Source organism: Sarcophilus harrisii, chromosome 1 (assembly GCF_902635505.1).
Source record: "Sarcophilus harrisii chromosome 1, mSarHar1.11, whole genome shotgun sequence".
Lineage (NCBI taxonomy): Eukaryota > Metazoa > Chordata > Mammalia > Dasyuromorphia > Dasyuridae > Sarcophilus > Sarcophilus harrisii.
Window position 1 is genome coordinate 642077661 of NC_045426.1, and position 27115 is coordinate 642104775.

General features: G+C 47.9%; 2 protein-coding genes across 9 annotated transcripts in view; both read right to left on the bottom strand.

The window, feature by feature from the left end:
• Positions 1-567: 567 nt before the first annotated feature.
• On the bottom strand, positions 568-9152 carry GPT (glutamic--pyruvic transaminase). 5 transcript variants are annotated; one of them, XM_031947362.1, is made up of 13 exons: positions 9051-9152; positions 8639-8684; positions 5827-5986; positions 5140-5229; positions 4940-5048; positions 4524-4657; positions 4005-4248; positions 3794-3873; positions 3558-3694; positions 3155-3329; positions 1343-1498; positions 1115-1227; positions 568-997 (listed from the first exon to the last, which is right to left on the bottom strand). In XM_031947362.1, the coding sequence occupies exons 3-13, from the start codon at positions 5980-5982 to the stop codon at positions 907-909; spliced, it is 1485 nt and encodes a 494-aa protein (XP_031803222.1). In that variant the 5' UTR covers positions 5983-5986; positions 8639-8684; positions 9051-9152; the 3' UTR covers positions 568-906. The 5 variants fall into 5 exon arrangements, with proteins under 5 accessions (XP_031803222.1, XP_031803223.1, XP_031803221.1 ...); XM_031947363.1 differs by lacking the exon at positions 8639-8684 and having other exon boundaries at positions 9051-9140; XM_031947361.1 differs by lacking the exons at positions 8639-8684; positions 9051-9152 and adding an exon at positions 7007-7140.
• Positions 9153-10973: 1821 nt separating this feature from the next.
• The window catches only part of PPP1R16A (protein phosphatase 1 regulatory subunit 16A), a 123990-nt gene continuing 107848 nt past the window's right edge, over positions 10974-27115 (bottom strand). For all 4 annotated transcript variants that reach the window (XM_031947360.1, XM_031947359.1, XM_031947358.1 and 1 more), the window contains 7 exons: positions 14700-14803; positions 14423-14547; positions 14030-14155; positions 13733-13808; positions 13505-13643; positions 12187-12349; positions 10974-11980 (listed from right to left, as the gene is read on the bottom strand). In XM_031947360.1, the coding sequence (XP_031803220.1) occupies positions 11579-11980; positions 12187-12349; positions 13505-13643; positions 13733-13808; positions 14030-14155; positions 14423-14547; positions 14700-14803 (1135 nt within the window). In that variant the 3' untranslated portion in view covers positions 10974-11578. The remainder of the gene's footprint in view (positions 11981-12186; positions 12350-13504; positions 13644-13732; positions 13809-14029; positions 14156-14422; positions 14548-14699; positions 14804-27115) is intronic.

The window sequence follows — 27115 nt, forward strand, 5'->3', positions numbered from 1 at the left end:
TCCTTCCTACCCAAATCTCACTCCACCTCTTGCTTATCCTCAGCAAGTCACTTCTCCCTGACATTCTCCTGTCTGGCTAGTCCTTGACACTGTCCTGTCATACCTTTCTTAGCAGAAATTTCATTTTCTACTAGACTGTGAACTCTGTGTGTGTGTGGAGCTGGGGAGGAGGGGGGGCGGGGTCTCCTGTAAAGTTTGCCCCCTGAGGATTAATCACCAGGCTCCCCCGCCCATAAGACTCTATTTATGTTTGTTGTACCTCGCCCTGAAAGATGATGGGAGGCTCTTCTTGTATCTATCCTATGGAGACTCCAGATAGACAGCGGGGGGAAAGCCAGGAGTCGGGGGTTGAGGGTGGGGGGGGCAGTCTGTGAAACTGCACAGAAGCCAGGAGAGTCCCACCTAGAAATAGTTGGTGGTGAGAACATCGGAGGCCTAAGAGAGAGGCGGCCCTAAGGAGCTGGTGGGAGGAATGGAGGAGGAGGAAGAGGAGGAAGTCAGGCTCCTGAATGTGCCGTGTGCTTTGCCACATATTCCAAGCCCAGTCAAATGCATGGTCCTCAGGAGTCACAAAGTCACCTACTCCTTTATTGTTCCTCCTAAAAAAGTAGGGGCAGCAGAGCATCTTCAATACTTTTATTAGGCCCAGTCCCTAAGCCCTGATACTTCCCAGGGATCTCTAGGGATCTCACTTGGGATCCTCAGAGAGAAGCTGAGAACCACAGCCCTCTAGAAGTCTGTGCTGATGCCCCTGGGCACCATCCACCATTCTGTTTTCACCTCATGGAAAAAGGAAGAGGAACTCACGGGAAAGAAAGGTAAGGGACCCCAAGACTTATTTCCAGAAAAGGGCTAGATAATGGAGAAGCAGAAGTCCTCCCCTCTTTGCCTTTCAGTCTCTGTCCGTTAGGAATATTCCCGAGTAAACTTGGCATAAAATTGACTCAGTTTCTCTAGAAGGATCTTCAGCTTCTCCAAAGGGGGAAGAATGGTCATCCTGAGGGGGGAAGAGAAGGGGAGAAAAGGTCAGTGGTCAGCATCTCCCCTCAATGTTATGGAAGGGGCCCTTCAGCCAGTGGCCCTTAGCTCTCGGTGGAAACCTCCCACCCTCTACCTGAAGTGGTAGGTGCCATCCTTCTGGCCAAAGCCACTGCCAGGTACCACACAGATACCAGTCTCCTCCAGGAGTTGTATACAGAAGAACATGTCAGCAGGCTGGCCCAGCTCCTGGGCAGCAACAGAGAGAGGAGACATGGAGATACACATCAAGGATCTAGCCTCCTAGTCCAGCCCATCCCAATCTCTCAGACCGTCCCCACACCAAAAGAGGGTTGTGTCCCACCTTTGCATGCTGCAATGCTTTGGGGGGTAGCTGGATGCGGGGGAAAGAGTACATGGCCCCTTGCACTGGGTTACATTGGATGCCAGGTTCCTTGTTCAAAATCTCCTCTGTGAGCTGGGCCTTCTTTGCCAGATCTGCCAGCACAGCCTTTTTCTCCTGGGGTTGGAAGAAGAGTCAGGGCTTGGCCAGTATGCTGGGCACCCCTATCCCACATCATTGGGGGGAGGAGGGGGGAGTCTCATGGAATAGTTTCCTAGATCCCTACAATATTCTGCTGAAACTCTTGAGATCATCAGTGGCCTAAGTGCCAGATCCAATATCCTCTCCAAGATGCTCGAGGAACCACTTTCTTCTTCTTCCTCCTGTGGCAGAAGCAGCATCCATTGTCCCTGGTTCTTGCCACTAGCTTCTTCTTAACCTCCTGGCCTTAATGTGGATCTATCCTTGGTCCCTTGACACTTCTATTTACCCTTTTCTCTCTTGAGAATCCCATTCAGCTTTGTCTCTCCCACTCTAATGTCCAATTCTTAAATTGTAGGTCATGACCCTATGTGGGGTCACATATGGGTTATGAAATTATGATTTGTTATCACTAAATGTTTGATTTGTTTATCTATTTTATGTGCATATGCCTGGGGTCATATAAAAATTTCTCATGCAAAAAGTTTACAAAGCCTTGCTCTAATGTAAACTCCTTGCCAGTAGAGATTTCATCCTTTGTACTTCTATAGCAGTGTGTTATCTGCCGACTGATCAACATCCCATCTCTGCAGACAAGTTGGCGTCTCATTTCTGGGGATGTCACAGACCCCTCCCTAAGGCCCAAATCCTGCTGGTTTCATCTCCTCCTCCACCCCCCACCCCGCTACCCCATCATGCAACTCTGTGTCCTCACTGCCACCCGCCTTCCCTAATGACTCTTTTGCCTGGCGTTCAAGGCCCAGCACAGAAACCTCCAAGGCACCCTAACCTTCTCAACATTTATTACTCCTTTCCCTTCAGTGTATGCTAGACACGTCCTGGATTTCTGAGAATGGCCTGAACTCTCTGGATTCCATGCCTTTGTCCATCTTCCTTGTGTCTGAGACGGCCTCTCTTGCGCTCTTTGCCTGCTGAATTCTTTCCTCAGTGTTTCCTTTTTATTGTTGTTGTTTTTGTGAGGCATTTGGGGTTAAGTGACTTGCCCAGGGTCACACAGTCAGGAAGTGCTAAGGGTCAGGGGGCTTCCTGACTCCGGGGCCCGCGCTCCATCCACTGCACCATCCAGCTGCCCCTCAGTATTTCCAAAGCACTTCCAGTAAACTCTTCCTCAGATGTTTCATTGTGGAATGGGGGTCTCCCTGTGTTCTTGGCAGCCGTGCCATGGAGGCCCAGCTCCAACCATGTGCCCCGAGTTGGTTCCGACCTTCCCCCTCTGGCCTCATGAACACCTCGTTTGCCCTGTCCCATGTACTTCTGTAACATCATCCCTTATTCCCCCACAGGCTGAGTTCCATGAGGACAAGGCTCATGTTGGATCTGAACCAGTATCCCTCAGGCTCTGTTTTCACTGGGTTGGATCTAGAGTAAGAACAAGTGGGATAAAGTGCTCTCCCATTCTCCAGTGTGTGACTTTAGGCAAGCCCAGACCCCTTTTCAGGGTTTCACTTCCTCATCTCCAAATGATGGGTCCGATTATGTCTGAGCTCACTTCTGCCTCCACATCCAGGCCCCTGTGGGTGATCCATGGAACTGTCCCTGGGAGGAAGGTCCCCCAGCCTGGAGGGCGCCCCATCCCCTCCCAGCCACCCCCTCAGCCCTGGTCCTACTCACCTCTTGGAACTGCTGATAAGAGGGTTCCCCAGGTTGGGGAGGATTTGTCACTATGTCCATGAGAATTTGCCCTGGGACCGGTGGGCACAGCCTAACTGACAATAACTTTAACATCTGCTGCTTTACTGCAGGGTCCATATTCACTACTTCTGTGTAGCCTCCCCGGAACCCACACCTGGGAAGGAAAGGATCAGAGGATCAGAAGGACTCAGGACCTGGGAAAGGGGTGCCAGTAGGTCCAAGGGCCTCCCTGAAGAGGGTGGAGGGATGGCTGGGGCCTAGTATCTGCGGATGACTTTTTAGGGATTGGGGGTGGGATTTCTCTCTCTCTCTGACTTGGGAGGGAGAAGAAGGAGCCCTGTGTATCCCTGCCCAAGAAGGGGGAGCAGGGCCTGTGTCTTACTCGCCCATGTATCCTTTGGAGCAGGAGTGGAAGGAAGCGAGCTCCAGCTGCTGGGCATAGGGTGGGCCCATCTCCATTAGCACCTTCTTGAATGAGTGAAACTGGGATCCCTCAGCATATACATTGTCCTGGTAAACCTGGGGATCCAGGCGAAAGGAAGGTGGCACTGCCAGTCAGACACCCCGAGGCCTCCCCTCACCCCATCTGAACCGCCCTGCAGGCCCCTGCCTAAGCACCTCATCAGCCAGCAGGAAGAGATGCTCCTCGTAGGCAAACCGGATGACAGCTTCGATGTTCTCCCGGCTCTGGACCTGCCCTGGGTTTGGGGTTGGGAGACACAGAAGGGGACAGCGGGAGGTCACAGGGGGCGGGGGGGGAGGAGGTGGATTGGAAGGTGGGGCAGGGGGACCTGGTGTCCAGGATGGGGCCAGGGCCGGGGAAATCTACCTGTGGGGTTGCCGGGATTGATGACGCATAGGACCCGAGGCTGGCAATGGGCCCTGGCCTGCTCTAAGGCCCGCCGCAGCTCGGCCACATCGAGGGCCCACTGGTGCTCCTCGTCCAAGTAGTAGTTGATCTGGACCGCGTCGTACTCGGCCAGGGTGGCTGAATACAGTGGGTACTGGGGGATAGGGATCATGACCCCGGTGCGATTCTTCCCTTTGCCGGACACTAGCAGGCTCAGCACCGCCTGGGGAAGACAGGGAAAAGCTCAGTCCTCTCCCCGCCGTCCTTCACTTCCCCCTCTGAACGCCATCGGATATCCGCGGCTGTGCTCCCACTTGTCTCGGTTGGGAGTCTGTGCCCACCCCTCCCCCTCCCCATTTCCTTGCCAACCGAGCATAGGCTGTGCCAGGCTCGGGCACAATGGGGGCCTCTGTGCGGATGGCTGCGAGGGGAAGGGCTGAGCAGGGGGTGGGGTGAGGAGGGGGTCTAAGGAAATCAGATCGGGGGAGGGAAGTGTACCATGATGGCACTGCTGGCCCCTGTGGACAGGAAGATGTTCTCAGGGTCAGAAGCAATGCCCCCGTCACGCTGCTCAATGTACCTCGCCACATCTTCTCGGATCGTCCGGATGCCGGCGCTGGCGCTGTAAGACCCTAAACCGGGGCGGGGACAGGTGGCAGAGGTGGGCATGAGGGCTGGGGGCAGAGCCCGCACTCCTCTTTAGGTCAGAGCGAGCCCAGGGGGAGGGTCTCCCCTTCAGAGCCCCAAAGTTGCGAGGGGCCTCCAAAGTCACGCGGTCCAGCACCATCTTACAGGGGAGCAAACTGAGGCCCAAGGATTTGTCTGGGGTAACGCGGTCAGAGCCAGCAAAGCCAGGATCCCAAACTGTGCTCCCTACATGCAGGGACAGAAAGCGGGAGGGGCAGGGCACCCACCGGCGCTGTGGCCCTCACAGGCCTGCAGGATTCTCCTGGCGCGTTTCTTGGCATCTTCCGGGAAGGACGGGCTGCTCAGGAGGTCTGGGTACTGGCAGAGTGCCAAGACCTGGGAGTTGTGAGAGAGGGGGGAAGGGTACAGCGTGAGGCCCCCGGGGTCCCCCAGGGATGGGCAGGGGGCGGGGTCCCCGGCCTCTCACCTGGCGCATGAAAGTGATGGGCCTCTGGCCCATGGCGTGGGCGTCCCCAATATTGGCTCGGATAATCTCCGTGAAGGGCTTCTTCGCCCCCTGGAGAGAGAGGAGAACCCTCCTTAGCCTGATCCTTCTCCCCACCCAGCTCCCAGAGCCAAGGAGCCTCAAGGTGGGAGTGGGCCCGGCCTCTCCCAGTGCCTGCCCCAGTCTGCCTCGACAAGCCGCAGGGCCCCCGGCAGGGGCTGGGAGCGCAGAGCGACTGCCTTACTCACTCAGCCCACGGCTGTGCCGGGCCCGGGTCGGGGATCAGGGAAGGCAGGAGGATCTGGGAGGCACCGTCTCCGGGACAGCGGGAACCCCTCAGTGGGAAGGAGAGCGGACGGCACCTCTTGTCCCACCCAAGGCTGCCTGGGAAGGAGGCCTTGGGCTTGTGGGGGACGGAGCAGAGAGCGCTGGCCAAGCCCTTGTGATCCCTCCAGCCTGTTACACAGGGGCCTGGGGTCTCCTGGGAAGTCTCAGTTATAGAAAGGAAGCTCCCGGGCCTGGGAAGGAGTGTGGAACCCCTGAGCCAGGGCCCGTGCAAGGTCGGAGCGCAGCTGGGGGCAGGCAGAACACCCTGGGGGTGGGGGCCGGGAGGGCCTGGCACCCAACAGACACACAACCATCAGGGGCTGGGAGGGGGCCGGGTGGTACCTGCTGCAGCTCTTTCTCCAGCTCCAAAGCCCGCAGCAGGATGGGCCCTCGCACGGCGTACTCGATGTTTTTCACCGACTGGTTCATGGTGTCCATGGTCAGCACCTTGTCCCGGATCCCATTCACCACCGGCTGCTTGATAGTCTTGTTCGCCATGGTCCTACATAAGGGGAACGGGTGAAGCCTCCTCAGAGTGCCCCACCTCATGCTAGCAGCCCCCCGAGCCCCTCTCAGGGCAGGGCAAGGCAGTCGGACTCTGGGAGGGTCCTGAGGAGAGGGAGGGAGGGGGGGAGGGACAGAGGAAGAAGGCTGGAAAGGGAAGATAGGAAAGGGGGAGCAGGACGGAGAGGGAGAGGAAGAGGGGGTGCCGAAGAGGGGCGCCACATAAGTCTATTAGAGAAGCAGGAAAGGCAAGGAGGAATTTACAGGAGAAAGTCGGAGAGGAAGGAGGAAAAATGCAGGTTTAGGGCCCAGGAAGGGAAGGAAGGATTAGAGAAGAAGGTAAATTGAGTTAAGGTGAGGAGGAATAGATGAGGGGGTGTGGGAAATGTCAGAAAGGGGTCAGGGGAAGAGGGAGTGGGAAAAGGGAATGAAAGGGAGAAAGAGAAGGGACGGGGGAGGAGTGGGAAGGAAAAAAGGAGAGACATTTAAAAAGAGAAAGGTGGTGAGGGAAGGAAGTGATCCCAGTTCATGGGGCAAAGGAATTGGGGGAAGGGTGAGAGGATAGGAAACCTGTGCTTGGGAGGTGGGGGGGAGTCCCCTCTCCCGCTCAGAGCCTTGAGATCTCGGATTGTCCCACAGAGAATAGAGGGAATGAGGAGTGAGCCGGGGCCCCCTGCCCCGCCTCAGCAGCCCTGGCATATAGCTCTGCCCCTGGCAGGGGTGAGGGAGGGAGGGAGGGAGGGAAGGTAGAGGCGGGGCTTGGGGGAAGACTCCTGTCACTGCCAGGAGCAGGGAGACAGTCACATACACAGCTCAGGCGAGAAGAGGCGAGACCCGGACCATCCCAGGGCCAATGGAGAGATGGGGGAAGAGAGAGACGAGAGACCGAGAGAAGGGAAAGGCAGAGGGCCAACGGCTCAGGCTCCGGGGCCCGAGAGCCCCTGCCAGTGTCAGGACAGTTTGTATGTGAGGACGGGGTGCTCATCTTGCCAATTCCCTGAGAACTTGGACTATTTACCCCATCAGGGTCCGCGTGAGCCTCAGCCCCTTCATCTTTCTGTCTGATCAGGCCTGTTTCCCTGGCAACTGGGCAAGGCCCCAGGAATCCTGGCTGGGGGTGGGGAATTCCAATACCATCATTCTATACCCTCTGCTGACTCGAGCACCTGGGACTGATCTATGTTGGGGGGTGGGGAACCCTCTTGCAACTTCCCAGGCTCTGCTCCCTTCCTACTTCTCGTCAGGAAGGCCTGGATGGGGAAGGGGAGAAAGGCATTCAGCGCCCTTTCCCCAAGGCCAGAATGGAGGAGTTGTACGGCCCGTCCTTGGAGAAGAGTCCTGCAAGGCTCTGGGAAGGGGAGCTCAATGTCTGGTTTCTGGACTTTGGTCCAAGGGCACAGAGACTTTTCAGATACCAAGGACAGGGAAATGGACGGGGAAGAGTGATCTGTCCAGCAGGGTCTCAGCAATCAGCAGGCCTGGAAATAGAAGTCTGCCCAGGCTGTGGGTGTGGAGGACTCTTTCTCCCTAAAGTTCCCCCTCCCTGGCCGGGTAGGAGTGGGCAAGAGCGGGTCCGCAGAGATAGTATAGTAGAAAGCACTAGGATAAATAACAGGGCGAAAATGGAGCCAAGCAGAACATGAGTGGAACAGGGACTTTGCCCCTTGGATGCCAATATGGGAGGGTGCAAGGGCTGAGGGAAGGGATTTATTTCTTCTCCACAAGCACTGCCACCACTCATGTTCCAGGGAACTGGTTGAGCTCTGCTAACACAAGCACATCCTCACTGGCTTTGTCCTATGGATTTCAGGCTCCAAAAGAACTTGGTTTCAGGTAATTACAGCTTTGGGTCTAGAGATGCCAGAACTAGGCTGGTGGATCGGGGCAGAGGGGCAAAGGCACATAGAGGAATAAAAGATAATGCTGGGACAAGGGAAGCAGGGTCAAGGAAAGGGGGATGGACAGAAACAGAGAAAGAATCAGGATTATGGACTTGGGAGAACCCAGAGAGAGAAAGAGATCAGAAACAGTGATGGAAACAAATTCAAAGGCAAGGATGGGACACAGGAAGAAACCGGGAGGATGATCAGGAAGAGAAATGAGGGATTTACTCAACTTCTGCAGAGTCCCATCTTAAACCTCAGGCTGAAGATCGAATTAGAATAGGTACTGGGCTGGCACAGGGGCAGATGTCTCTGGAAGGGCTCAAATCTGTCCCCAAGAGGACACCCTAGGGGTTGATCGCTGGCCATATCCTCAGTTCCCTAATCTTCTAGGCCCTTGATTTATGGGGAAAATTGGATGGGAACTATTGATAAGTTTTCAGAGCCCCACCTCCTCCTCCTCCACTCTCTTATTTGCCAGACTATTCTTCCAGGCTTCCTGAGCACCAAGGGGTCTGGGGGAACTGGGAGGGGAATGCCGGGCAAAACCACGCTTTCTAAAGGGAGTAATCTGGGAGAGGGAAGGAGTCTGAAGGACCATGGATGTCAAGCTCATCTCTAGCCCTAGCCTGAAAATGAAGCCATATAGATGAGTGGGTTCATTTTGTTCCCAGTCCTTAGAAACTTTTGTGAGCTTCCAACCCACTGGAAACACACCTGTCGGGGGTGGGATCACAGTCCAGCCCTCTCCCCTATTCCTCACTCACCTTGTGGGTAGTGTCCGGGTTTCCTAGGTGCTCTGTCTTCCCTCCCCTGGCAGGAAGGGAGACGGTCAGAGGGCCCCACCAGTAGGCAGGAGGAGGAGCTAGGAGTCCCTTAATCTCATCTAGCCCCACCTCTCCCTTTCCCTTCCTTTAGGGGCCACCTGTAAGTAGCCAACCCAGTCCCAGGCAGCTCCAGCCAAGTTTTGCTCTGCTTCCAAATAATCGCACACAGCCGAGCCCAGTAGTTCTCAGCCCTAAAGCCGACCGCCGTTGTGCCCGGCTGCCTGAAGTTACCTTTGCCCGTACCCCTAAGCCCCCTCTGTGCCAAGCAGCAGTCAGGGCCCCGAAGCTGGCTTTGAATCCGCCCTGGCTCGAAGGCTGAGTGAAAGTGCATCTTTCCTCCCAGAGGTCTCACCTCTTGGATAAAGTGGGTCGCAGGCTTCTCTCTACTTAGCCCTTCCCTCTCCCAGAGGACAAGGTTAATATGGGCTTGGACCCCGGGCGGGGCCAGAGAGTTCCCCTCCCCCTGATGACCTTTTCAGCAGCAGCTGCACCATCCCACACTAAATTTAACCCCAGCCCGCCCATCGGGCCCTCCCTCCCCACCACCCAAGTCCAATCAGGGGCCATACCCTTTGTTAAGTGCCCCTACCTCCCCGAAGAAGGGGAAATCGGGAGAAGAGGAAAGGTAGACCCCAAGCCAGGTAAGTGGAGATAATGAGTACGAGCTGGTCCCGGCCAAACTCATCCACGCAAGATGGGGAGGGAGACAAGAGCTGGGCCAGTTCCTTAGGGCCGGGAGAAGAAGGTGGTCTACCTGAAGACTGCCCGGGGGGCTGAAGTAGACCGAGAGTGAAGAGCAGACGGGAGCTGGTAAAGGCTCCAGCCCTCGGAGGGCCCAGGCCAAGCCCAGCAGGGGTGTTTTCCTGGCCCCCAAGGAACCTCGGCCCTGACAGACATTGGGCCTTAGCCAGCTCGTTGAAGGGGGAGGAGGCAGGGAAGGGCCCAGGCTATGCCAATCTCTTCTCGAGAGGAAGCTGGCAGCCTGCTCTTCACTCCCCCTGCCCCCATTAGGCGCCTGTGCTAGGCAAGAGGCCAGGGTCTAGGTGAGATCCACCCCCTGTGGAAGGAGGCCAGGCACAGGCTGCTTCCTCCTTCCTACTGAGGCCCCGGCCAGGTAGCCTTGCTTGTGGCTCCCCCGGCCTCGGAGCCAAGAAATCCCTTCTCCCCACTTTTCCCTGTCCTTGCACCCACACTCGCTTCAAAGGGGAAGCCTTTTTTTTTTTTTTTTTTTTAAGCCGGGCCCCCCAGAGAGAAGACAAAAAGAATCCTAGTCAGGTATATAGGGGCTCATTCTTGGGAGACATAACCTGTGAGAGAAATGAGTATTTTCTATCATATCAATAAGCAATTAAGATGAAGGCTTTTTTATTTCCTCATTCAGGGACCAGCTCACGTGTCAGTCAGTCAGTCTCTGAAGGAAAAGGCTGATGAGAGTGGCCTAATTAATTCTTGGGATCAACGATCTTGGGCAGGACCCCACCCAACTAGGAGGTCTTAATTGTGTTTAGAACGTAAACAGAATCTAACCTGGGTGAATTCCAGCCCCAAAGCCTTTAGTACCCCTCCCTCCAATGGGAGGTTAGGGTAACCCAAACCCTTGAAGGAGAAAACCCAAGAGAGTGGGCTAGGTAGGGATGGATTCCTAGTCTAGCTTGCTGGAGGCAGCGGCCAGAGTCTCAAGAGCAAATCAAGCCGCATTCTCAGCTGGAGAGGCTGAAGCCTAATCTCTCAATAACTGTTCACCAGTTGGGTTGATTCATGCACCCCACCCCACCCCACCCCCTTTTCTAAAAGTACATACTAAAGCAGGATTTCCACTGGGGGTCTTTGGTTACTGAGAGGAACCACTGAGCCGCCACTATTAGCAAGTAGCCTAATTAATAAAGTATCCCCCAGATACTGCCACAAGTCTTTCATTTCATCTGTATGCACACAGGCACGTACCACATACTGATAACAGACAAAATCATAGGTTAGAGATGTAAGATGTCCTGGAGATTATAGATTACAACACTCTTATTTTGCAGAAAAGGAAACTACTTGCTCAAAGTCACATAGCTTGGAGAAGGATGGGAATTGAACTCGGATGTCCTGCATGGAAGTCATGTTCTTTCTCCCCCTTCATTGTTTTTCTCAGGGATGTATCTATGGTGGTTGGTGGTGACAAGTAAGCCCCCACAGGGGCCTGTGAGACCCTCCTGGAGATCCAAAGACAAAGTGGTCTCTGCTTGTCAATCCCTGATATCACAGACACACAAAAAGACGGCAACACCAATGGCAGAAAATTCCTTTTATCAAGTTTCACAGAATAAAAATATGGATTTCCCCATTCCTGTGCCCCAAACCCAGGGCATCTGTCCCCAGAGGGTCTGAACCTGAGACAGGAGCCTAAGCGAGGGCCCCGGCGCCAATACCCCCACTCTGGATGCTCTGCTCAGAAGCTGCCAGGAAGTGGGTTGGCAAGGATAAGGCAAGGGTGAAGCTGAGGGAAGAGGCTCCTGGCTCCCCCAGGGCAGGAATGAGGAGATGAGTTAGACCTCAGCCTCCTCCTACTCCAGAACCCAAAAACGGGGAGGTGAAGTGGCCTAGCTGTAGGACCTTCAGGCCCAGGAGGCTTAAGGCTAACTGCAGCTTGGAGCCCCCAGCCCCATTCCTTGCAAGGCCAGCTGCCCTATCACCATCAAGTGGGGGGAAAGGGGCTGAGCCGGGCCACTGCCCAACAGTGTCTAGGCTGGGGCTCCTATTTTCCCTTGTGCCTAACACAAGTAACTCAGCTTCCCACCGGCCGAGTTGTGAGGGAGTATCCCCTTTCCCTGGGAGATAAAAGGAAGAGAGAGGAAGCAAGCCTACTGGCCTGAGGCCCCTTGATGCCCATCCCCCTCACATGATGCCACAGCAGGGCCTCTTCTCAGCCGGGGCCTCTTCGGTGGGGGCGGTCAGCTTCAGCAGGGGAGGGTCTCCACTCGCTGCAGTGTAGTAGACTGGTGTTCGAGGGAGTCCAGAGGGCTGGGCTTCAGCACAGGGCAGCCCCTCACTCCCTGACCCCACAAGGTCCTCAGTCACAGGACGCTGTAGCTTGGCGGCGGCCCGCTGACGCTTCAGATCAGCCAGGGTGTGGTGCGCCTTGTCCCGAGTGAGGGGTCCGGGCCCGGCTGGCTCCTGGGCGGACAGCTGGTAGGAGACACTTCGGTCCAGCCTCTTGGAATACAGGTGCCTGCTGGGGGGCCCCGGGGCCGTGCCCGCACTGCCATTCCGATGTCTCAGGGCCTCAGGGTCCAGCTCCTGCAGGCCAGAGAGGAGTCCAGGGAGAGGTTAGGAGGGCCAACTGAAGATGGGGCCTTGGGCTGGAGATGGGCAAAGGGCATGAAAAATGGGCCTGAGTAATGTCGGTGAAGGATGGGTGATGGTAACTGGAGATAACAAGCAGCTGGACAGAAGATGAGAGAATGGGACAAAAGAGAGAGGCCCTTAGGGCCCGGGCTCCTCACCAGAGCCTGTGGCTGGAGCTCAGCATCTGTCTGCTTATCCTCATCCTCTTCTGGGGGTTCGGTGGCAGTGGCTGGCTGCTGTTGCCACACAATGGCCTCACGTGCATGCTCTTTACGATACAGGTGGGTACGCTCTGTCACACTCACTCTTCGCACAACCTTCCTGCAGTGGGGAACACAAGGACCCCACTTGGGCCCCCTGCCTGCTTTGGGATGCCATGGGTCACTGTGGGTCAGAGTTGTGTCCCAGCTATCCCATCCTCCCCCAGTCAGCTTTCCCAGCTTTCTTGGCCAGGTCAGAGCCAGGCATTGGCCCAGGGCCCAGGACAGGAGAAACTCCACCTCAAGGAACACCTACCTAGGACCGCCTCCCTTTGGACTCTGCCCTAGAACCTCCAGCTGAGCTGGGGGAGGTACCTCAGGGGAAAGAATGGGAGCAAGAGTACATGACCCCGGAACACTTCTGACGTCAGCACGGGTCCTTTTGTATCAGTTAGTACAAGGGGTTCTAGGAAAGGCAGGGGATGGGAAATCAAATTCTGAGGGGCAAAGGCTATGGGCATTAGGAGCACAATTTCACACCTAGATGGGAAGGAAGATGAGCCTCTCTAGAGCGAAATCTGAAAAGTGAAGAGGAGAAAGAAGGGAACAAAATGGAGGGAAAGTACGGATTGGGTGGTGGGTTTGGGAAGGAAGGGAAGGAAACAATTCCTTCCTGGCTCTGCTATGGGCCAGGCACTGTACTAAGTTCTTTACAAATACTTGATTTAATTCTCTCAACAATTCTGGGAGGTAAGTGCGATTATGACACACACTTTACAGTTGAAGAAACTGAGGCAGTGGCGATTATGTGCCCTGCCCGGGAGGGCACATCATCTTGCTGACTCCAGGCCCAGCGCCCTACCCATTATGCCACCTTATTGCGTCTGGGGGGATAAGGACGGAAAAGAAAAGCCAGGACCGGATGGTGGTCCCGTGGAATGGCACTAGTGTCAGTTCAGGAGCCTAGGCCAGTCACCATTCCAAGGAACTCTGGACCAGTTAAGTCCTCAAGGCCTATAAGGGGAGAATGTGGGAAAAAGAGGGAAAGGAAATGGATAAAGTAAGAACTAGTAAAAGGAGAGAAAGAAAGCTGGGTGTTGCGAGACTAGAGACGGGCAAGAAAGGGGCCCCCCAGGAAGACGAGGACAGGGAAAGATGGAGCTGAGCATCAGAGAGAAATTTGGGGAGAGGAGCCCCAGGGCATGGGTGCCCCCCAGTGGCCGTGCTGGGAGACACAGGCTGAGTAGCGGCCGGGGACCCACAGGGAAGGGCTCACCCCCGGCTGCCAGCACTGGAGGTTCGCCGCTGGAGCAGGGAGCCCGAGCCGCGGTGGCGATCGTGGGAGCGCATGATGGCTTCGTGCTTGTGCTTCAGCTCCAGCAGCTTGGCCCGCATCTCTTCATCACCACACACATCTAGGGGAGGGGGACAAGGAAGGTCCGTGATCTCAGCCTTGCCCCCCTCTCGGCAGTGCCCCAATGACTTGGAGGTGCTCCCCACTCACCCAGAGGCGTCTCATCCAGCAGTGATTTCCCATTCAGATCGGCTCCATGCGCTACCAGCAGCTCCACCAGAGGTACCTGGGAGGACAAGTCAAGTTGCCCCTGATACTGCCCTGATGTAGCTGGGGGAGTGGCAAGGGGTGGGAGGATTGGGGTCATGGAATGTTCTGCAAATATGTATGGGGCTGAGTGGCAAGTGACAGCAGGAACCGTGTGGGAAGTCCTGCCCTGGAGTCCAGCAGGCCTGGCCGGAATGAGGGCTGGCTGCCCCCCTGCCCCGGCCTCCCCTCCCCACTCACCTGGCCCCAGCAGGCGGCCGCATGCAGCGGCTCCCAGCCATCTTGGTCCTTGGCGCTCAGGTCAGCCTTGTGCTCCAGCAACAGCTCAGCTGCCTCCAAGTAGCCATTGGCTGAGGCAATGTGCAGCTAGGGGGAGGAGCCTGGGCTGAGGAAGTTCCATCAGTCCAGGGATGGACAATTTCCCCTTTCCATTGTATCCATTTCTTCCCCTTCCTCGCCCTCCTTCCCCCCACCCCCCATCACTGCCCCAAAGAGTGAAGGAAGCTGAGAGGCCCACAAGTTTCCTCAGAGTCCTCATCCTGACCCCATACCCTACATCTGTCCAAGGGGTCCTCCGGCCGGCCAGAGATGCACGCCATGTGGCTCTCTCCCCCTCACCACCATGGCCCTTACCAGTGTGGCCCCATGGTCTTGGGGAGCGTTGATGTCAGCCCCGGCCTGGAGCAGGCTGCGGATGTCCTCCACCATGTGCAGCTCGGGCACTCCCCGCGCCTCCTCAATACTCTCCTGAGTGATGCCTAGGGAGTGTGGAGCTCGAGGTTGCTGCAGAACCCTTCCCCCTCACTCCCCCCCATTATTCCTACCTCACACCAGGCCCTGGGGGCTCCTAAAGTGAGGGACTCCTGCTTCATCCCAGCCCTGACCAGCCCAGAGGGGCGCTCCCACTCACCTTGCTCAGCCATCGCTGTCTCGATGGAGTCCAAAGTCAGCTCATCCTCACATAGGTCATAAGGCATGTTCCCGTCCGTGTTGATGGCCAGAAGGTTGGCACCCCTGCAGGGGAGGGGAGAGCTCTCCTAAGGAAGAGTGCTCTCCTTCTTACGCAAAGAGCTCTGGAGCCCCTCGGGCCAGCCTGCTTGTGGGTGGGAGTGATCCTAACCAACAACCTGGATTCCAAGCCTGACTTTCTACTCCTCACCCATCCTCTGCACACTCCCAATTAAAAGTCAGGGAGGAAACTCCAATGTCCCAGTGGTAACAGGTTGGGGCGGTGGTGAGCAGACCATCTCCCCCCCTCCCCCTCAGGAGCCTCCCAAAGATTCACAGAACAGGGCCCACTTATATCTGGCTGTAGTCTCCTCCAGAGAAATTTAGGTTTGAGAAAATGGCATTCTCAGTCCTCGGTCCCACCAGTGGATCCCTACAAAGTAGCAGGCTGATTATGCAACAGCTGCGATGGCAGGACAACACGGGTCTGGCCTAGCACCACAAGCTCCACCATTTCATTCCCATTATAGGCTTCAAGAGGAAGCCAGGGAGGGCCAGTTCAGGTTGACTTTAGGTCCCACATCAAATTAAGATCCCAGGGAGAGAACACAGACAGGTGGCGCAGGGATAGAGTACTGAAGTTAGAGTCAGAAAGACACGAGTTCCTTGAGTTACCAGCTTTGCAATCTTTCACCAAGTCACTTGAACCTTTTTTTTTGTCTTGGTTTCCTCAACTGTAAAATGGGGATAATAAAAATTTCTACTTCACAGGATGGTTATGAGAACCAAATGAGATAATTTTTGTAAAGTGCTTTACAAACCTAAAGTTTATAAAATATATATATGCTATTATTCTCAGAAAGAATGATGCTCGTTTTCTTTCAACATGAAGGAGGACAACTGAAGCAAGGCTGCTTTTTGAGAGCCATTACCATAGTTCTTTTCCAGGAAGCTCTGTAGGATTCTGCCTACAGTTGATTCTATAGGAAGATGGGCTGCTCTGTGGTAAAGGGCCTACTGCTGCTGGGTCAGTGCCAGCTTCAGGGTCTCTTTCTTTTGAGTCAGATTTTGGCCTAGTAGCATCAGTTTCTATAGAGACCTGCAAAGATCCTACCCAGATGATGACTTCCTTAACTTATCTCCCTACCTTTGAACTGACTCTGCTGGCTGTGTACCCTTCTAGAAATCTGGTTCTCACTGATCTTAGATCTAGGTTAGAAAATAACCATCAAAAAGATAAAAGCTTAGCCCAAACATTCCTCTTACTTGCAAATGGTTGGCAGATGTGCAAACCAGAAACCTGGGGCTCAGATTACCTGTGGACTATCTGCCCATTAAACATTTACATCAGGCCTGTCTGCCTACTTGCCTGCGCCCATCCATCCACCTGCCCCAGTGGGAGCAACTAACTGCTTGCTGATCCCTGGGGTCAGGGCAAAGGTAAGCAGTTCAAGAAACAGACAGGGCCAGCCTGTTGAGACCAGGGGCTGGAGCCAGTTCTGAATTTTTTTATAAACTCAGGAAACTGATATCCTGACCCTGAAAGCAATAATCTCAAAGAAGGAAAATAAGCAGACCAAAGTCACTTGTCCCTAGATGATGCCCAATAAGGAAGAAGGCCACTCATTGATCCACACTTAACACTGTACACCAAGATAAGGTAAAAATGGTTCATGACCTAGGCATAAAGAATGAAATTATTAATAAATTAGAGGAACACAGGATAGTTTACCTCTCAGACCTGTGGAAGGGGAGGGACTTTATGACCAAAGCAGAACTAGAGATCATTACTGATCACAAAATGGAAAATTTCCATTATACCAAACTGAAAAGTTTTTGTACAAACAAAACTAATGCAGACAAGATTAGAAGGGAAGCAATAAACTGGGAAAATATTTTTACAGTCAAAGGTTCTGATAAAGGCCTCATTTCCAAAATATATAGAGAATTAACTCTAATTTATAAAAAATCAAGCCATTCTCCAATTGAAAAATGGTCAAAGGACATGAACAGACAATTCTCAGATGAAGAAATTGAAACTATTTCTAGTTATATGAAAAGATGCTCCAAGTCATTATTAATCAGAGAAATGCAAATTAAGACAACTCTAAGATACCACTACACACCTGTCAGATTGGCTAAGATGACAGGAAAAAATAATGATGATTATTGGAGAGGATGTGGGAAAACTGGGACATTGATGCATTGTTGGTGGAGTTGTGAACAAATCCAACCATTTTGGAGAGCAGTTTGGAACTATGCTCAAAAAGTTATCAAACTGTGCATACCCTTTGATCCAGCAGTGTTACTACTGGGCTTATATCCCAAAGAGATTATAAAGAAGGGAAAGGGACCTGTATGTGCACGAATGTTTGTGGCAGTCCTTTTTGTAGTGGCTAGAAACTGGAAACTGAATGGATGTCTATCAGTTGGAGAATGGCTGAATAAATTGTGGTATATGAAAATTATGGAATATTACTGTTCTGTAAGAAATGACCAACAGGATGATTTCAGAAAGGCCTGGAGAGACTTACACGAACTGATGCTGAGTGAAATGAGCAGGACCAGGAGATCATTATATACTTCAACAACAATACTATATGATGACCAGTTCTGATGGACCTGGCCATCCTCAGCAAGGAGATCAACCAAATCATTTCCAATGGAGCAGTAATGAACTGAACCAGCTATGCCCAGAGAAAGAACTCTGGGAGATGACTAAAAACCATTACATTGAATTCCCAATCCCTATATTTATGCCCACCTGCATTTTTGATTTCCTTCACAAGCTAATTGTACAATATTTCAGAGTCTGATTCTTTTTGTACAGCAAAATAACGGTTTGGTCATGCATACTTATTGTGTATCTAATTTATATTTTAATGTATTTAACATCTACTGGTCATCCTGCCATCTAGGGGAGGGGGTGGGGGGAGGTAAGAGGTGAAAAATTGGAACAAGAGGTTTGGCAATTGTTAATGCTGTAAAGTTACCCATGCATATAACCTGTAAATAAAAGGCTATTAAATAAATAAAAAAATAAAAAATAAAAAAAGGAAGAAGGCCACTAAAAATCAACAAATAAACCAGACTACTTATCTCTGTGACAGTCCCATGAGTGAAAAAACCCAAGACAATTATTCACAAAAGACATTCCTACGTAGGATAATACCATCATAGAACATAAGTGCTAGAAGGGAATTCTGAGGGTAAATAATCACACCTTTTCTTAAATCATATATTTTCTCTATAACATCTCCAACTAATGGTCACTGTTAACTAATGTAATACAACTTCAGTGATGGGGAACTTCTGGCTCATCATAAGACAGAATCTTTTAATTTTGTGACAGAGCTAAATGTGTGAAATTTCTCTCTTAAATTGAATTATGCTTCCTTGCAACTTTCACTTTTTCTCCTAATTCTTCTTTCTGAGGTCAAGGAAAGTAAATTTAATCCTTCCATACAATAGTCCTTCAGATATATAGTATGTTCCTCCTAAATCTTCTGTTCTCTGAATTGTAAACACAATTCAAGCCCATTGAATCCTGTCACAATGCTGATTTCTCTCCTATAAAATACTTAAGCTAGTCAATGTCCTTTTTAAAATGTGATGCCCCAAGCTGGACCCCTAACCTGGGCAGAGTGGAATAAACTCCTTTGCACTGGACAGTCTGTTAAGGCTGTCTAATAGATTAATAGCCCACTTCATTCTGTTGGTTCATACTGGGCTTGCTCACTCAGAAGCTCTTAAGATCTTTTCCACAAAATTACATAATTTCAAAGGTAGAAAGTCATCTAGGCCAAGCATTAAAGTATGGGATACAAAAAACAGAAACCTCTGTGGATAAAGGGAGTATTTTCATCACCGCTACAGACAGATAGCAAAGGCTTCAGAAGAGAAAGGCAGATTTGGGAAGTGAACAGCTAGTTCCAAAGACGATATCTAAGATTTAGAGTGCTGGACCATAGTTTAAATTATAATAATGACATTCTTTTCCCTAGGAATGTAGTATATATAACAAGGGCTGGTAAAAATATGTGTCTATGTATACATATATTGTATTTAACATATACTTTAACATATTTAACATGTATTGGGTCTACCTGCCATCTAGGGGGTGGGAGGAAGGAGAGGAAAAATTAGAACAAAAGGTTTTGCAAGTCTCAATGCTGAAAAATTACCCATGCATATAACTTGTAAATAAAAAGCTATAATAATAAAAAAAGAACATATATGTCTATAATATGAAAATAGGTTTTGCATATTTCTTGCCTTTTCAATAGGTGGGGCAGGGTTGGAACTGAAAAAATTTTTTTAAGTCTAAAATGGACAGAATGTAGAGCTAAGTGAAAACTCTGACCTATTCCTCTACTCCCGAAAAAAAATGTTTTTGAAAGAATGTATGTCTATAGTTTTGCAATTCAAATCAAAAGACTGTCATAGTCAAAGTCTAGAAGTTCCACAAGAAAAAAACACAACAAAGAAAAAATACAACTATCATTCAAAAAGGATGTGTACTAAGGAACTCAGGGTCACAAAGGACTTGAAAACTTTTACTAAAAAAACAGAGATTTTTAATTTATATTTTAATATATTTAACATCTACTGGTCATCCTGCCATCTAGGGGAGGGGGTGGGGGGATAAGAGGTGAAAAATTGGAACAAGAGGTTTGGCAATTGTTAATGCTGTAAAGTTACCCATGCATATATCCTGTAAATAAAAGGCTATTAAAAAAAAAAAAAAAAAACAGAGATTTTGATATACAATGTTCTAAAAACAAAAGATAAGGGCTTAAAAAGAAGAATAAAACAGTACAATCTTACAAAGGAAAAAAGATGGATCATTAACGAAAAAGGACTCATGTATTCTGCTAAAAAACAAAACAAAACAGAGCTGAAGTAGGAATTTAGAAATACAAATATGAATCCAGTGAAAGCTAGAAGGTAGACTTAATTGAGTTTATTTGTTTACTTATTTTTTTGTCTATCTATCTATTTATTTATTATTTGAGTGTAATGATACAGATTAATAGGAGAGAAGATATAAGTGCCCATTGAAATTCTTATTGTCTCTAAAAGATACTGGGAGGTTTTCTACCAAGATGTCTACCCAAAAGAAGGGCAGGTTGATTAGGTCTTACGTATCTAGCAAAACCCTGATGTTTGAGCTAGTCCAAATGATGACAGATATTCAATGAGAAACTACGGTAAATGACATCTACCTTCCCAGAAGTGCACAAAAGGTCAGATAGCAGTTCAGGAACAAGCAAAAGCCTATTCTCATCACTAGTCTATCTCGCCCCACCTTCCAAAAAGCGAGCATTTTTTAGTACAAGCAGGATCTCCAAATCTTTGTTTCAAGGCAGCAAAAATAGACCTATCCACCCTCCCCAATGTGTTAGAATCTTAGTATTAACTCAATAGAATTGATAGAAACAGTGCTTATGTGCTTGGGTTTACACCTTTGGAGTTCACACCTTTGGGAGAATTCACACATTAGAACTCGCACATTTAAGAGAGTTTACACATTGGCTCACACACAGGAGTTCACAAGTCAGGAGATATCCAAGTTTAACCTCCCACAATCCCACTCTCTCAGAGGAGGAGTCAACCTTTGGGAGATCATATATAAGAAGCTCTCAGTCTCAGGGAGGGTGAGTTGGGGAGATTGAAAAGCCAGAGACTACAGTCGGGAAAAACGAAGGATTCGGAAGAGGAAAGGCTGAAGTTGGCAGAGGCAAAGGACTAACAACAAGAACTCTCGGAACCAAGGAAAGCTTACCGGGCTCTTTTGGAAGAGACAATAAAAGATTGGATTTTAACTCCTGGCTGTATTTGATGTGATTATTGATTTGAACTGAAACTAAGGCTGCCTCCAGAAACCTCCCCAAGAAACCTGCTCCCAGAGAACGATCATTTAATACAAAAGAAGACAACACCACATTTTGGTGCCTGAATGTGGGACTGACAGGACCCTGATTTCAGTGAAAAAGCCTCTGATCCTGATTCCAGTGGAAAAGTCATCTCAACCTAGAAATTAGGGTGAGTACAACAAAGAAATTTTGTTAAAAGACATAAAGTATAATTTCAGCTAAGATGGGACAAATGTTTAGAAAACAGCCTTCTGTTTCTCTTCAAGGAAAATGTTTAGAGACCATTGCCAGACTTAAAAAAAAAAATCAAGGTTTAATTATAACCTGGGAGCATATCATTGATCTTTTAAAAACTGTATAGTACACATCTCCTTGCTTCTCTATGGAAAAAAGAATTGGATCCAAATGAGTGGAAATTAGTAGGAGAGCAACTAGGTGAATACTACAATTCTAATCCAAACTCAATTGCCAAAAATACACTTTATACATACAATTTAACACAACTGGCTATAAGAAATTATATAAGTGTTAGAATGAGGAAAAAGAAGAAAGAGCAGGAGGGGGAGGTGCCAACTAAACTAGGTGAAAAGGAGGAAGAATCAGATTCACAGCAGGAGAAATTAGATCATTCCTCATCTCATGACCCCCCCCCCCTCAATTAACCCTTCATGGGTGGAGGGAGAAGGAGGAGGGGGAGAAGCAGTAATGCAATCAGAACCACCTATTAAGGAGCCTGTGATAAGATTAGAAAAGGCATTAATTAAGGCAAAAAATGAAGGACAAGATGTATCTGATTTTATAAATGCACATCCTGTGATTGAAGAGCTTGACTTTTCAGGTCAAAAAAGGAAAAGATACACTCCTTTTAATTTAGAAAAAATTAAGGATTTGAAAAAGGGTTGCACTCTTTATGGGGCTACATCCTCTTATGTTAAAATGTTACTAGATACTTTGTCTTATGAAATCTTAACCCCGAGTGATTGGAAATCCATAGCGAGGACATGTTTAGAACCTGGACAAAACTTGTTGTGGCTTTTGGAGAATCATGAATTATGTAGGAATCAAGCCAGACGCAATAGGCAAACAGGAGTTAATGTACAAATCGCTTTTGACCAACTAGCTGGTGAAGGTCAGTATGGCGAGAATTCAGAACAGACTGATTATCCCATAACAATGTATGAGCAAATTTCTAAGGCTGAAATAATAGCTTGGGGTTCTCTCCCCAGACAGAAAGATCTATGCAAAGCCTTCACAAAAATAGAACAAGGTCTCAATGAACCTTTTGCAGATTTTGTGGGACATTTGCAAACAGCTGTAATAAGAAACATTGGAGATAATGCAACTACAGAAATAATGACCAGACATCTGGCTAAGGAAAATGCCAATGAGGTTTGCAAAAGAATTATATGGGGATTAGATAAAGATACTTGTGATGACCGGGTATTTTAAATCAGCCTAAGGGAAAATCTTCAATTTTTATTCTCAGTAGAGGTGAAGGGGGATTAGCAATGTTAGCAGCTGTGTCAAGAAGCCAGACAGACCAGAAGCCAGCCAGCCAGCCTTCTCTCTCCCCTCCTTTCTCCCACCCACCAAAATCGTCATTTCCTATACAACACAGCAGGACTTGCACAAAGAGTGGGCGGGAGCCATTCTTTCTCCAAGCATATATATTAAATAGAGTATGGTCCAATTATTATTTAGCCTCATGTGCTTGGGACCTCAGTGCATCAATTCGAGCTTCAGCCCATTACATCTCCTGCTTTCTTTTGTTTTAGAACACAGGTGATCATGCCATCCCTGACTCCTCAGGGAGGTCAGACCACCCAAGGGGAGGTGATCACACCCTCCCCAACTTCTCAGGAAAGGAGGTGAAAGCATTGAAAAGGAGGTGATCACGACCCCCCTGACTTCTCAGGAAGGGAGATGAAAAGCACCAAAGGGAAGTGGGGGTTGTTAGTGGATTTCTGGGCTGAAGGGTCTTATTATACACAAACCCATCAGCATGGGAGGTATTACACAAGCACACAGCAATAATGCAGAGGCTAGTAGTGATGACCCTCCCCTCAGTCAATGCAGGCTCGATGTGGTGTAACAAACATGAATTGTACATGCAAGTAGCGAAATAGCAAACAATATAAATCAACATTGTGTTGAAGTCCCAGAAGGAGGGTAAACAACAGTCACACATACACCTTCTTCAGCAGCCAAGAGATAGTCCAAAACCAATCTATTGTCTATTGCTTCACATGTCAGGAAATCCAATGATCAGATACTCCTTTAGAGGAGATCATAAGATGCTGTGCCACAGTGGGCATAAATGCTTATTATACCCAAACTATGATGAACATGGGAAGACAGGGTCCCTCTTGGCAAGGGACTTCTAGAGAAACTTGTAGATGTTTTCAGTGTGGAAAAGTTGGACGTTTGAGAGCCCAATGCATATATGGAGATAGAGTGAGAAGACAGGGTGAGAGAAAACCCCAAACCCCATGTCCAAAATGCAACAGAGGCTTCCACTGGGCCTCAGACTGTAGATTGACCCAGAGAAATGAGAGGCAAGGCCCAGCCCCAAGATATCATACAAAAGACAGATGGGGCATGATGGCAGCTGAGGTTACACCCAGAGAGTCTTTAGAAGGTCAGAACTCTGATGTGATCAATCAGCCTGAAAGTAATTACATAGCAGAAAGAGATTACAGTTGGGGAGAATACAGGCCTTTTAACCCAACAGGGCAGTGTCCAGTGCAAACAGCTCCAATGTAATTGCCAGATGATGAGGTGAAATCCCAAAAGTGGTAAATAGAAGGGAATTAGATAGGTTAACTGCCTGGAAGAGAGGGTTTGCATGTATTTCTACAGAAGGAGAAGGGATCAGATGGGTGCCAATGAGCCATATTTGCCTTGTCCATCAGAGAGAAACAAAAAAAATAGAAAAACCTCAAAACAAAGGAGAAGATTTAAGAAACATCTGACACTGAAAGAGCATGGCTGATAATGAGACTGTTAAAAGAACTTTAAAATCTTTAGGAATCATTGGATTCCCTAATATAAGATGAAACTGTTTCAAGAACTTGAAAACCAGCAGGAATCATTGGATTCCTTGAGATGAAAAATTGTTGATGAGATTATTGCAGTACTTCAAAGCTTGCAGGAATTATTGGATTCCTGGCACATAAACTAATGGACAATGGATTCCTTTTGGACTATTTCTAGGACTTATGGACATGTGTAAATTCTCATGTTGATTCACGTTATTTGTTACATCACTTCTAGTCTGTGTTATATTGCTGGGTGCTTATGTAATAATGTAATTATGTGTAATACCTCCCATATTGATGGATTTATGTATACCTGTTTCAAGTGAGCCCCTTTAGAAACCCGCTAATCTGATTTGATTTCCAATTTCCTTTGGTGTTTTCATCTCCCTTCCTCAGATGTCAGGGAGGGTATGACCACCTTCTTTTTATGGTGTTTTCACTTCTTTTTTGGGCAGTCAGGGAAGGCGTGATCACCTTCTTTTGGTGGTTCTTACCTCCTTGAGAAGTCAGGAAGGTCATGACCACCTAAGTTCTAAATCAAAAGAAAACGGGACCAAAGGATTCATGATTCTCAGAAATCCCCAGGGAACCTCAGCAATCATTAGTTCGTGCAGTGCTGCCCAATTGGGGAGGCAGGACAGCCCTTGCTCAGAGGCTCTGAGGTCCCTAAAGATCCAGAATTTGACCTCAAAGATCCAAGGCTATCTAAATCTAGGAGGCAGAGGTTTGTTATGACTTAGAAGTACAGTAGAACAGAGTCTGGCAGTTGTTCAATGCTGGAACTAAGGAAATGAAACTGGAAAGTTAAAGAAAATATCCACACATATCAATGATTATTGTAAATCTGACTCCCTAACAACCACAAAGGAAAAATGAGTTTCCACAAGGACTATATGAATACTTAGTTGAAATGAACCAAGAGATTATTTAAAAAAAAAAAAAAATCTAGAGAAAAATAATTGGAAGAAGAATAAGTAGAAGATAAAGTGGTATACCTTATTCAAGAAAGGGAATCCCTGAAAACTAGAATAGGACAAACAAAAATCAGTGACTCCAAGAGATGTGAGAAATATTGGAACAAAATCAAAAGATTGAAAAAAAAAAAACAGAAGAAAATTGAAGTATTGCAAAAACAATCACAAAAACAAGTCAATGAGAATGATTTAAGGATCACTGGACTTCTTGAAAAACATGATTTTAAAAAGTCTAAGCACTATATTTCAAGAAACCATAACTGAAAATTTTGTAAATCTATCAGAATCGGAGATCAAAGTAAAGAAAGAATCTACCAATTTTACTTTCTGATAGACACAACAAAAGGAAAAGTCCCAGGAATGTTACAGCCAAAATCTAAAATTACTACATCAAAGAAAAAAAAATACAGCAAGCATCCGGAAAGAAGCAGTTCAGATACCAAGGAATTACAATGGGGTTCACAAAAGACTTGGTAGTTTCTATTTAAACTGGGGTCACAAAGAGTTGGACATGACTAAAATGACTGAACAACATAACCTTCCATTTCCCTCTGCAATCCAGTGACATCAGTCTCCTTGCTATTTTTCCTTCTTTTTTTTTTTTGAGGGGGGGGAGGGGGAGGTGAGTATGGAGGTGAGACAATTGGGATTAAGTGACTTACCCAAGATTACACAGCTAAGAAGTGTTAGGTGTCTGAATCTGGATTTGAACCCAGATCCTCCTGACTCCACAGTTCTATCCACTGTGCCATCTAGCTACCCCATCTTACTATTCTTAAAATAAGGCACTCCATCACCCCACTCTGAGCATTTTCTATGGCTGTTCCTATTCCTGGAACACTTAGTCCTCATCACTTCCTCCCCATTTACCTGGCTTCAGCTAAAATCTAACTTTCCATTGGAAGCCTTTTCTGATCCCCCTAAGTGCCTTCGCTTCCGATTATCTCCAATTTGTTGCCTGTATGTATATACATATACATGTATATGTGTGTACACTATGCACACACCTATATCTATATCTATTTTTTTTTTTATGTAGTTGTGTACATACTATTTCTTCTAAAAGCTTTTTGAGTCCTTGAGAGAACAGCAAATTGGGGGGTGGAGATGGGAGAGAAGGATGTCTTTCAATGTATGTTCAGTACAGTGCCTGGCACATAATAGGTGTTTAACAAATGTTTTGTTGACTATCCACCCTTGGATGTAGTTGTTCAACCAGTTTTGAATCCAGCTATCAGTACTGACATTCCGTCTATATATTTCTGTATTGTTCATAAGGAAAAGAGGCTTTGCCATTGTTGAAATCCAGGCACAACATACTTAAAGCATTATTCTCAATAATAAAGATCCAGTTATTTTAAAATTTATGGGAAAGGCAAAAAAGGTAGATGAAATCTCACCAATCCAGGAAAAATAAAAGGAAAACTCCTTAAAAATAAAAGAACAGAAAGTTCTCTAGTAAATTCAGATTTTTAAAGGCTTTGTCAAAAAAAAAACCTAACAAAAATAAGTTTATATATAACATTTAATTTCCATTTCTAAAGAAATTATATATTTTTGTTATGCCATAAAAATATGTCAAAACTAAAATGGTCCATCAAATTCTTCTATTTTCACTCAAAGTACATTGTTTCATGCAAAACACAAAGAGATTCAGGAATGATAGATAATATGTTCTAAAATTTTGTCTGAGTTCAATATCAAACTTACCAGTCTATACTTTGTAGAATTCATTATCTTCCAGTGTTAAAAAAAAAAAAAACACACACACACACACACAAACAAAACTTTTTCTCTCCTCATTTCTGGTCTTCCTGCACCTCTGAAATTATTCATCATGAGAGTGATTTGTCAGTCACATTTAGGATATCTGTCAGTATCCAGAAATGTAATTGATACAAATTAGTAGATTCAAACTCATTTAAAGTCAGTAGGTATTCTCTTACTATCTCTTCCCCTATAATCATTTTCAATTTTCTCCTATTTCTGTTTATTCTCTACTTCTCAGTCCCAATCGAAACAAAATAGTAGGGCAGTTTTACTTTCTTTTAGCAGCCCAATGAGTTAAAATATTATTTCTTTTCCTTTTGTTTCAGCTTTGAACATAGCTTCTAAATTCCTTTTGTACTTAGCATTTTCACAAAGTTTAGTTCTCTTCACAATACTATTCCATTCTTGTATTCTTTCTCAGTTATATGCCTAGCATACACAAGTCCTTTTGAATCTGAGCTTGACAGGTTTTATGTTGTGAAATTCTGATCTTTTTTTCTGTATTTCCCTTTTTTCCTCATTAGAATTTTATTCTTCAATGCATCTCATTTTTCTTGAGCTTCCCTTTAAAAAACAAATTGGGTCTTGTGAATATCGTATTTTCACATTCTTCTCCATCTTAGGAATTCTAGAATTACATTACATCATCATATATTTTTTGCAAGATTTCTGTCATTTCTGTTTTAATCAACCAATTCTCCTTTTTATTGGCTAGAATTA